The 12,308-nt window shown below is 40.6% G+C and overlaps 1 protein-coding gene across 9 annotated transcripts in view; it reads right to left on the reverse strand.

Moving 5' to 3' along the window:
- The window catches only part of UBR5 (ubiquitin protein ligase E3 component n-recognin 5), a 157,657-nt gene that overhangs the window by 45,032 nt on the left and 100,317 nt on the right, over positions 1 to 12,308 (reverse strand). For 6 of the 9 annotated variants that reach the window (XM_070075377.1, XM_070075376.1, XM_051844680.2 and 3 more), the window contains exons 21-28: positions 10,196 to 10,406; positions 9,001 to 9,127; positions 4,986 to 5,137; positions 4,460 to 4,555; positions 3,975 to 4,098; positions 3,183 to 3,280; positions 1,910 to 2,058; positions 579 to 670 (exon numbers count right to left, since the gene is read on the reverse strand). In XM_070075377.1, the coding sequence (XP_069931478.1) occupies positions 579 to 670; positions 1,910 to 2,058; positions 3,183 to 3,280; positions 3,975 to 4,098; positions 4,460 to 4,555; positions 4,986 to 5,137; positions 9,001 to 9,127; positions 10,196 to 10,406 (1,049 nt within the window). The remainder of the gene's footprint in view (positions 1 to 578; positions 671 to 1,909; positions 2,059 to 3,182; positions 3,281 to 3,974; positions 4,099 to 4,459; positions 4,556 to 4,985; positions 5,138 to 9,000; positions 9,128 to 10,195; positions 10,407 to 12,308) is intronic. The other 3 variants (XM_070075375.1, XM_051844681.2, XM_051844682.2) reach the window with 2 other exon arrangements.

The following is a 12,308-nucleotide window of genomic DNA, read 5'->3' on the forward strand; positions in this document are numbered from 1 at the left end:
CAGAACACTTTTATAATCTAAATTTACTGCCTATAATATGTACAGATCTGTGGCCACTTACAGCTGAGATCTCTATCATTGATGTGGGACACTGCTGATCTTAGTGCTTGTGCATTTTATGACTCTCAGACTGTGGAAACTCGCATAATTAGCTATGGTGACTACTGCCAGATGAGCTATGACTGCATTTCCTGTAAGAAGCACAGCAGGCAGAGCGCACACCCGTGCACCATGACCCGCATCGTGCTCACAGTCCACACCAGTCTTCTAGAAGACCCTATTCACAGAGGGCTGAGGCCCTGGCTACAGAACACAGACACTCTGTAGATGCTTCTCATACAGCTAACTGACCCACAGTGCATGCTCACCGTCTTAGCATATCGCCCCACTGTTAAACAACAGAAGACTCACAGGACACTTTAAATCGAGAACAGGTTTATACATGAACTGACAGAATGAGGCAAAGTTGAGAAAACATCAATTTTTTAATTATACAACTACAATATGACAAAACAGAGATTCCACACAGCAAGGAAAATTTAAATGGTATTAGACAAAAAAGTTACAACTGTACTCACTTGCAGTCATGGCCTTTATGACAAACCCTTGCACATTCTGTACAACAGCAAAGCGACTCCAGCAAGCCACAAGTTCGACACTCAAAAATATCCTACAAGCGGAAGAGTTTACTTTTAAAAGAGTATGTTTCAGTCTGTGTGTGTCACCACAATAATTACTTCTGGTATTTTCTAAAACAATTCAATTATAACAGAGAAAATGAATGCACCTTTGAAACCAAGGAGTTTTTTGTTTTTGTTTTTTTTTTTTAATTTTTTTAATTTTTTGACAGGCAGAGTGGACAGTGAGAGAGAGAGACAGAGAGAAAGGCCTTCCTTTTGCCGTTGGTTCACCCTCCAATGGCCACCGCGGCCGGCACGCTGCGGCCGGCACACCGCACTGATCCGAAGGCAGGAGCCAGGTACTTATTCTGGTCTCCCATGGGGTGCAGGGCCCAAAAACTTGGGCCATCCTCCACTGCACTCCCGGGCCACAGCAGAGAGCTGGCCTGGAAGAGGGGCAACCAGGACAGAATCCAGCGCCCCGACCGGGACTAGAATCCGGTGTGCCAGCACCTCGAGGCGGAGGATTAGCCTAGTGAGCCGTGGCGCCGGCCCAAAACCAAGGAGTTCTATAGATTAGTTACCTGAGTATAGCAAACATGTATCTTACAGCACTGCATACCAGGAGGACAAACATAATTTGCACCATCCCCCAAAAAGGTCTACAGTTATAAAACCCTTCATCAAGAATTTTGAGGCTGTGTGCTTGGCACAGTGGTTTAAAACACAACTTGGGATACCTGCATCCAACATCTAAGTGCCTAGGTTTGACCCCCTGCTCCAGCACTGATTCCAGCTGCTAATGCACACCCTGGGAGACAGCAGATGACAGCCAATGAACTTGCGTCCCTGCCACCCAACTGGAAGACAAGATTGAGTTTTGGGCAGCTGATTCAGCCTGGGGCAGCCCTGTTTTGGGCACTTATGGAGTGAAACAGCAGATGGAAGAACCCTCTCCTTTTATTATCTGCTTCTGTCTTTCAAATAAAATTAAAATACACAAAAATTTAAAATACAATATAGAACCTAGTAATAACTCTATAAAGGAAAAAAAAAATGTGTTAAAGGTTATAGTACCCAGTGATGATTCCTGATTTACAAAATGTGTCATATTTAATTTGGCAATCAAGTTAGAAATTCAATCAAAATTAACAGCAGAGAATGTTATGATGCCATAAAAGGAAATATCAGACTTATAGCAGAGTTGTAAACTGTAACTCTAGTGATGGCCAAAGGGAAAAATAAAACCTGAAGATGACACAGAAACAAGGAAATATAAAGTACTTTACCTGGTTGATGTGCTCTGCTCCAGTCCATGTAAAACTACAGGTGTCATTACAACACAAGACATATAAAGGAGAGTCATCAGGGTTGGTACCCGATGGACAAACCATTCCCATAAACACATCTTCCTCTTTTTCACTTGAGGACACTTCGGCTAAAAAGATGAAGAATACAGGAGTTTATCTATTAGGAAAGGACTTAATCATGACCATATACTATTTTTCTCAAATAGAAAACTCTTGATATATAAATCAGAAACTACTATAGATGTAAAAAAAATTTGATATATAAAGGCAAAGTCAATGTACAAGGAAACCCAGGCAATTCTGGAGCCAAGTAAATAAGGCAAAGCCCATATGATGGCAGTACACACACACCACACATCAGCCATCTGAATCCTTAGCACTGAGCAATGAGAACTCAAGTTCTAGTTCTAGTTACCAAACTACAATTCATCTCAGAAAAGAAATACTGGGCGCCAGTGCCATGATACAGCAGGTAAAGCTGTCACCTGAGGCACCAGCATCCCATATAGGTGCCAATTAGAGTCCCAGCTCCTCTACTTCTGATCCAACTCTGCTAATATGCCTGGGAAAGCAGTGGAAGATGGTCCAAATCCTTGGGGCCCTGCACCTATGTGGGAGGCTGGGAAGATGTTCCTGGCTCTGGCCTGGCCCAGCCCTGGCTGTTGCAGCCATTTGGTGAGTGAACAAGCGAATACAAGATCTTTCTCTCTGTCTCTCTGTCTCTCTCTCTCTCTCTGTAACTCTGCCTTTCAAATAAATAACTACATCTTAAAAAGAAAAGATGTATCAATCATGTTTTTAAAAATAACTACTTTAATCTAAACACTGGATGGCAGGAACAGATATTCCTTAATGCTTTCTACTGAGCAGAAATTCCAAGTCAGAAATAACTACAAGACATTTGCCTATTATTTCTATAAGCTTTTATCACTACCACCGATTAAGCAGTTACAAGGTTCTATCAAGAAGCCATCTTTTATTTTCAAGGTATTTTAAGCTTTTAAAAAAATACTTTCAAGAAATTCATACCGGTTGTTTTCTGATGGAAAGATAGAAGATATAATATACTTGAGAAAATTATAAACACATGATGAATTTTGCAGACGCAAGAATTATCTTGATAATCAGTTTCCAATCAGTTTAATCATTTACATATGGAAGTTAACTTGAATAATTACACTACTACGTGTACAAAAGACAACCTAATCAAACTGAAAAATAAGCAACTCATTCAGGACTTGAAGTAATTTACCTTTGGCGATTTTTTGGGCTGTTTCTAAGATGGTAATTGCAGCAGGATAAGCTCTGCCACTTACAGCCGACATAAACGGAGTCATCCCTCTTGCATCCCTGAAATGAGAATTGTACATAAAAATATTAATTACAGGGGCAGGCCTTGTGGTGAAGCACATTAAGCCACCACCTATGACACCAGCATCGCACAGGGGTGTGGCTGGCAGCCTGACTGCTTCCACTTCCAGTCCAGCTCCCTGCTGCACCTGGGATTGGGCCCCCACAACCACGTGGGAGACCCAGGCTTCAGCCCAGCCCAGCTCTGGCCCGTTGCAGCTGTTTTGGGAGTGAACTAGCAGACGGAAGATCTGTCTCTCCCTCTTTGTGTAACTCTTTTAAATAAATAAATCTTTAAAAAAATCCATGTATTAATTATTATGTCCCTTTTGACTGTCAAAGACATAAATATTCATGATGAAACAAAAAACTAAGTTGTTTTAGTCAGAGACCCAGCTGTTGCATCCATTTTGGAAAGTGAAGCAGCATATGTAAGATTTCTCTGTCTCTACCTCTCTGTCAATAAAATAAAATAAAATGTTTAATAAAATAAAATGTTTTAAAAAAAATAAGAGGAAGAAGTGGAAGAGGAGGACAAAGGTGGCATCTCAGAGAGTGAAGCAGCCAAGGGCATGGAATATTATATTCCAGTATATTACTTTAAATTCATCTAACTGTCATCCATATATAACTATATATAACACTAAAAGTCACTAAGTTAAATCTTCCTATTGCAAAGTATATGAAGTCTTACTTAGCAGAGAGGAGTTCCCGTAGATAGGGCTGCAGAACTGCACTGTCACATAACAATTTTAATATAAAATGTGCATTTGCTTTCCGATCCTTGGATTCTACTACAGATGGCTCTGCGGAAGGCCCTGTAAACAAGCAGATCCATTCAGTATGAAAACAAGGGTGAACATGGCAGACTAAAAGACTATCCAGATTAATACACCAGGCAAAGAACCACCAGTGAAACTCTAACGTTATTAATAAACTCACTTCAATACAAAGACTATAAATACAGTAACAGTAACACTGTACAATCTCAACTCATTTCTAAACCTGTACATACATACCGCACATTTCCACTGACATACGGAAGATAATTCAGATAATTATATGCTTTTCAAGCAAAGCAAAGTCTCCTCCAGAAACAGTGCAGATCCACAGAACCCTGTATCCAAAGTGTGTCCTTCTTCCTTCCAAATGCCCAGACAAGAGAGTAGAGATTCTTACCTGGAAGGGTGGAGGTGCTGGGTCCTTGACCAGTGCCAGTTGCTGCTGTGGTAAGAGATCCCACAGCGGGGGCCAGGATAAAATCAATGTCACCATCTTTCAGTAAACAGAACAGCAGGATGCACATCATTATAGGCAACATAGCTCTAGCATGTGCTTTCAAATGGCCTTAAGGCTCTGCTCTGCAGCCAAGGTCAAACTGCACAGATGCTCAAAGTGAACATCTCTCTCCCAAACTCCAAGAGAAGGAATCCACTAAGCAAAGTATTGACTTAGCTTGATGTATTGCTAATAAAGGGACTCTCTAGCTTCTTTCCAGGATAAAACATTTCAATGAGAGAGGTGCCTGATGAAGTTTCTAGAATTTAAAATTTAAAATATAAACTCCTACTATCAAACGTTTATAAAATAATTTATCATACTACTTCCAAACACTTCAAATTTCTAAATAGAGCATTAAAATGTTCCACTTCTTTTCTCTCATAACCTTGCCACTTGGTTACAAACAAGATGAAAGAGATCTTACCAGGATCCATGGCAGGAGGGTCAGGAACCCAGCTAGGGGGAGCTATGGGTGGTGACACTGGATCCTGATGGTCACTGGAGGAGGCGCCAGCTTCATGTCTACCCAGACCAGCAGCTCTCAACGATCGCCTCATCATTTCCCGTAATCTCAAACTAGAAGAACACGGACAGAATCAGAGCTCACTACCACGTGCACATGTACTGACAGGTGTACAGAAACTTCTCATCTGAGAAGATCAAAGTATGTTCTACAAACAGACACTCCAGGCAAGGGAAGTGAAGTACAAATGCCAATTCTGGAATCACAGAGTAAGTCAGTGAGGGATAGAAATGAAACTGGGGTTACTACAGCACCCAGTTTACCAATAAAACCACTTTATTAAGCTCCCACACAAACTTTAAGCACAGGGAACAAAAGTTGCAATGAGATAAGATTAGAAATAATCTTTCATACAGTACAGACATATGAACAGCTGAACATTAAAACAAAGTTTTCTGTCCCCTTTCCATAATCAGTGAGAATGAAGTTTAATAATCGACATCAGTAAACATACTGATTAGCACAAAACGAAGTTAACCTCTCAACCCTTTTCTGTGATCTCAAAAACTGAACTAAGATCCACATCATGAATATTTTTAAAACAAAGACCAATTTCGATTCTTTTTTTATACAAAAAAATTTATTTTCAAACAGTACAACTTTCATCCCCAAGAAATTACTGAATGAAAACTAGAGCTTGTAGAATATGTCATTAGATTGTCTGGGCATGTTTTTTCCTATTGCTATTTAAAAAACACTATTGTACAGTGTGTACATCACTAAAGAGAAAAAAGAAATAATCACACACAGAGACCTTGCTAGGGGAACTAGTAGCTACCCATACGAAAATCTATCCCTCTGAATAAAAGCTCACAAAAGCTACAAAATTAACGTATTTAGAACTAACAGCAATTAAGAGACAGCACATAAGGCAAATCCCTTCACTTAGCCACAATTTTAGAGCTTCTAAATGTGTAAGAACACTCAATTTGAAGGGCTAGACAGCGCATAAGGGACCATATTCTCCCTTGCAGACTTAATTCCAAAGACATGACATCTTTGTACGTTAAGACCTAACATCTTACTAGGTGAGCATAATATGTGTATAAGATTTTATTAACACTTGAATTTCTAGTGGCAGTAATCATTAATTAAGCTAAGTGTAAACGTGTTTTCCCATATCAATACACTTTCAATTTTGTAGGAAAAAACTCCTTTATGTATTCACAAAACACTCTCTTAGAGGCTACTTGTAGGAATGCATCCATTTCATAAGTCTTAGTTACGAAGTACTTTTTGGAATAGAAACACTCTAGAAGATTCTGCAAAGTAAATTTTAATATCTCAAATAATATATTAGCTACTCCAGTACTATTAAAGATACCTACAGATCATTCTTTTATATTATCAATGTCTTCTTTTTCCCATTTGAGAAATCTTGCGTGTAAGAGTTTATAATGTGGACGAGAGCAGGGGACACTGCTTCAGTCAAGGTTACTTCCCTGTCCAAAGGTGTCACTCAGAGAAAAAGGGGAGCATCTTACCAGGAACAGCACACCCCACAGTGCCTATTCACACTGTGATGCTCCCACATAGCTCTAATTAAGCTCGACAGAGACACTGGTATCCTAATGTGTCATAGTACTCAAAGCACAGAGGGGGGAAAATCAGCAATAATTGGGAGGCACTGTGAATCACTTGAAAATAAATGCTTACACCAGGGTCCCACAGTCAATGCCTACTGGGTCAGAAAGGTAAAATAAATGAGTACAGGGTAGTCAGGTGTAAGAAATATGGAGTAGTGGCAAATTAGAGGCAAACCTGCTCATGGAAAGGCATTCAAATTAAAGAGTTTGTAACACTGCACCGGACAAATCAAACATATGTGGGCTCCTTTCCAACCTCTAACTTAAAGTAGATTAAGAGTAATGAAGATAAATTGAGACCATAGTCTCATCTTGAACTTGCAAGCTCCCAACTTTGTTGCTGTCATGTAGTCAATTCAATATTAAATGAGGGGGTCATTCTTTGTCATTTTAAAAATTGTCCTTAACCTCTTTTCTTCATTAGGTCTTGGGACCATTTTTAAGTACAATGCCCAGCTCCTCATACAGATTCTTAAAAAATAAAAAACAAAAAACAAAAAAGAAAATTATTCTTCAAGATGCTGTACACAATTCATGAAGATTCACCTGGATCCTCATGGCTGAGGACAATACTGAGGAGATACCACCTTGGCTGCTAAGATTCAGAGTTTTGACATTTCTTCGTATAGGCTTGCCTGGAGTCATCGTATTTTCTGACAATATGGAAGAATTCAAGGATGATGTACTTTCCTCTTTGTAAGCACGTTATATCCATGCTACAGAAGCCTTAGAATCCAGTCATGTTCAAACATAACACTGTGACAAAAAAGCGAAGGTCATGTGTCTTCCAGATTACATCTCTAGAGTACATACACCTGCAATCAGATGCATCAGTCAAGCTCTCCACTCAATCTGCCCTCGGGACTCAGAACTATTGAGCCACATAACACATCTGCTGAGTCAAATCACCATCGGAAGGCATTTAACAGTGCTCCATTCAATACTGAAACTGCACCAGCTTGAGCTTACAGCTCACGAATCCCAGCCTGCACACTCATCAAGGGGCATCGCCTAGACAATCCATGGTAGGCTAGAGGAGGGTTTCACTTCAGTGAAGAGAGTCTGTGCACTTCCTACTGCCCGGCGTGGTAATAAGACTCCTGTGCTTTCATCTGTTCAATCGGCAGCCCTGAGTTTGAACTGGTTAAGAGCACTGCAGTGAAATCTTCGGCAAATTCCTCAAAGGAGCTTACTCAGCAAATTATTTCTGTGAGCGACGCATCACCCACTCTTGAAGCTCCTTTTAGTCTTTGCCTTCAAAATAATCCTGACATGAAAAAAAGAGATGGCAGCACTGGCATTGGACCAAGCATATCAGAGTCCAACTTGATTTGCACCTGTAATTTCCCTGAGGAAATGAAATACCTGAAATAATCCAGACACTAATTTCTTCATGATGAATTTAAAGTTGCTTTCCATTTTTGACCACTTTGCCTGCCTAGTGATAATTTCCATTTTGTATAGTTTACATTACGTCTTTTTTTTTTTTAATTAAAGTTCAGTCACCCATAAAGATAAGAGTTATCAAAAACTTCAGGATGTTTTTGAACCTGGGAAGCTATCAACTTGGAAGCCTTCTTTGTGCCAACTTAAGAATAATAACTTCTAAAGGGAAAGATGAGTATGGAACACAAAATAGGCAAGGAGGGTCTTCAGACAGAATTTACGACCTAGCACATAAGCACACATGCGCAGGGCTTCCATGAATGATCAGACAGCAGCAAAGAATTTTGTCTTTCCTCTGTCTACGGTAAGTGTGCTTTTTCCTACAGAGAGAGAATATCCTGAATCATTTATATTCAACAACTAGTGAAAACATCTATTAATTCATAACGTGTTATAAAGGTTTGTGCTTCTCACAACTCAGAAAATTTAAAACACCAAACATTCATAACACACATCACCAGCCTTTCATTTCATCCCAGATGATTAAGAAATCTGAGAAACTGACCTCAATAAGCAATCTGAAAATAAAAGATAGAGGGTCTATCCATTATTATATTACCTGTTCTTCAAAAATGAAAGAAAATAGCTTTCTAAGAAGCAAGAATGATGATGAACTAAGAACACACTGAAAGAATCAAATTTGAACTACCTGTGTAAGTAATCTCAACTTTTCAAGAGTTTTAGAGCCTACTGTTCTAGATTTAAATTGAAGTTAGTTATCATCAGGTACTTTTCCCATGGTGTTACTGGAAGAAGCCAAAACCCAAACAAAGAAGGACAACCTATCAATTCATGCAGAAGATAGGTAAAGAGAGACACTGCTTTCTGTACTTGAGTGTTTTTTGTTTCCTCCAATTAAACTTTCCTGGTAAAAATCACATTACCTTCGGCTGCTTGATGATCCAGCCCGACTACCTGGGCCATTACTTGAAACAACTGATATTGCATTAGCAATGGCCTCAACCGCAGAAAGCCGTTCTGCAAATGTATTTCTTTCAGAGCGCTCTGCTTCTGAAAGATAAGAGAAAAAATTAGGATCAATTTAAGCTTCAGAAGTAGCAAGTATGTACAGGATTACCAAATGCAATTTGTACATATGCTAGTGCTCTAATTCACATACTAGATAACCAGTTGCTTCACTCTTCCTACTGAGAACCAGACTTAAGACAGCGTGGAGGTCGGCACTGTACTATAGACTCCACCTACAGTGCTAGAATCCCATATGGCCACTGGTTCAAGTCCTGGCTCCTCCTCCACTTCCCATCCAGCTCTCAGTTAAGGCCTGGGAATGCAGCAGAAGATGGTCTTGGTCTCTGCACCCGTGTGGGAGACCCGAAGGAAGCTCCTGGCTCCTGGTTTCAGATCGGCCCAGCTGCAGCCATTGCAGCTATTTGAGGAGCGAACCAGTGAATGGAAGATAACTTTCTCTATCAAATAAATAAATCTTAAAAAAAAAAAAGGTGAATTATGACCTTCAACATATGATTTATTTCCTTATTCTACCTTATTTTCCCATCTCCATGGGTCAAAAATAAGATTGTTGAGTACAGTGGGAACTGATGTTGTAGGACAGTGGGTTATGGGCTAAGCCACAGCTTGGGATGTTTGCATCCCATATCAGAGTGCTGATTTGAGTCCTAGCTATTCTACTTCCAATCCAACTTCCTGCTAATGGGCCTGGGTAGCAGTGGGTGATGGCTCAACAGTTGGGTTCCTGCTATGCATGTGGAGGACTGGGACCAAGTTCTGCCTTTAGGTCCAGCTCTGCTCCTGCAGCCATTTGGTGAATGAACTAGTGTATGCGAGATCTCTCTCTCTCTGTCACTCTTTCAAATACATAAATGAATCAATAAACTCTAAAAATTAAAATATATAAAAGAATTATATAATAAATAAAAACACACTGATGAGAAATTCTGTTGCTCCTACATACCCATCGGACAAGAGTTCAGGCAATTTTACCTTCTGAGAAAGCCAAAATCTGAACATCTCACAAAATCACACACCTTCTTTATGGTAACTTGCTCTTCTTTATTTTAGAAATTGACTAAAACTCTTTTAAAGTCTTCCTAATCTTACCCTCTTCTTCTTTAGTTTCCTTATTGCTGGTTGGAAAGCAAACCGACACACAAGCGTGCAGAATGTTCCGGTTCCCGTCACATCTGTGGCTGATGAAGGTCTGCAGCATCTGCAGGTTCTGCTCTAAAAGAAGGGCTTGCTCCAGATTCACAAGGTACTGCCGACAGGCCTCGTAGTCACAGCGGAGGATGTGCTGCATCAAGGTTTGTTTCTGTGCTCAGACAAAGGGGGGGGGGGGGCACGACCTTCAGTGAATTAATAGCACATTACGAAAGTTCTCCTTGACGAGACACTCATAGAATCAGATCTGCACATAAGAAGATGCGATTTCAGGCTGGCCTGGCAAAAGGAGTTCAGTGTGAGGGCCCTTGAAGAACGGCCCAGCAGGAAGGCAGCAGCGATACACAAAGCATCATGCATAGGAGCGGCTGGAGCTGGCCTTTAGGCCATGGTTTACTGATCGCTGGTTCTCAACATATAACCACCAAATTAGAATTTCAGAGTTCTATTAACACTGCTAGCCAACTAACAGAGTACAAATTTTATTGCAGGCTTGCCATCATTCTCTTATGCTCTCAAAGGTCACGCTATACTTAAGTACATGAAAACCAAACCTCTCAACTTCCCAGGAATCATGACAAGTGTAATTCTCAAAGGTGACAGGTACTTACCTGTCAACAGATAAAGTATTTATAGAACACGTCATTAATAAACACATCATTATAAAACATGTCATCAAAGTATTTCTAGGACACATTCGTCAGTTCCAAACATGAGCATACTAAGAAGGTCAAAAGTACTTTAAGAACTCAATGTACTGATGATTAAGCATGCTTTATAATATAAACTTGCTCATTATAAACTCAAAGCAAGAACTTAAAAAAAAAAAAAAGGCAGATAGGAAAAATAGGAAAAGAGTGAGTACTAAAAGAAGAAAAATGCATTTGGGGCCGGCACTGTGATATAGCAGGTAAAGCAGCCACCTGCAGTGCCAGCATCATATGGGCCCTGATTCCAGTCCCAACTGCTCCACTTCCAATCCAGCTCTCTGCTATGGCCTGAGAGAGCAGCAGAAGATGCCCCAAGTCCTTGGGCCCCTGGTTCCTGGCTTTGGATCGGTGCAGCTCTGGCTGTTGTGGCCATCTGGGGAGTGAACCAGTGAATGAAAGACCTCTCTCTATCTCACTCTTTGCCTCTCCTTCTCTAACTGACTTTCAAGTTGAAAGAAAGAAAGAAAGAAAGAAAGAAAGGAAGAAAGGAAGAAAGGAAGAAAGGAAGAAAGGAAGAAAGGAAGAAAGAAAGAAAGAAAGAAAGAAAGAAAGAAAGATCCATTTGAGGGGCCGCTGTGGCGTAGTGGGTAAAGCTGCTGCCTGCAGTGCCAGCATCCCATATGGGCACCGGTTCAAGTCCTCCACTTCCAGTCCAGCTCTGGGAAAGCAGTAGAAGATGGCCCAAGTCCTTGGGCCCTTGCAACCATGTGGGAGACCCAGAATAAGCTCCTGGCTCCTGGCTCCTGATTGGCGCAGCTCCCGCTGTAGCAGCCAATTGGGGAGTGAACCAGTGGATGGAAGACCTCTCTGTCTCTGCCTCTCCTCTCTCTGTGTAACTCTTTCAAATAAATAAATAAAGCAAGCAAGCAAGCAAGCATTTGAATAACTTGTCCTCCTTAAGGGAAGGAAGAGATAAAACTGGGTAGGCTTGGGCGGGGGAGGGGGAGTCAGGGGGGCGCCTCCATAAGAAAACATTTCCACTCCCTACCACATGGGAGCTAGGCCATTTTGGATCTGAGATAACCTAACAGCTCCAGAGTTCATGTGGGCCACATGATACTAACTTTGCAAATGTGGAAATTTATATTTATACAACATTCATAAAGAAGATATGTCAAAGTCTCTCTAAAGAACAAAGGTCCAATATTTTCAAAGGCAACTAAAATAAAGAGAGTGTGCTGCACACTGAGACAATACAGACTGTTTTCAGGGTTAGAAGCAGCCATTCTACAGGAAGCTCTCAGCTCCAGCCTACAAGGTGATGCATAGATTTTCACAATACAGATAGCAGTATCACTTTCAGCTGGGTTGTACGCTGTACTTGTCATTTATTCTTACAGCAA

Source organism: Oryctolagus cuniculus, chromosome 6 (assembly GCF_964237555.1).
Source record: "Oryctolagus cuniculus chromosome 6, mOryCun1.1, whole genome shotgun sequence".
NCBI lineage: Eukaryota > Metazoa > Chordata > Mammalia > Lagomorpha > Leporidae > Oryctolagus > Oryctolagus cuniculus.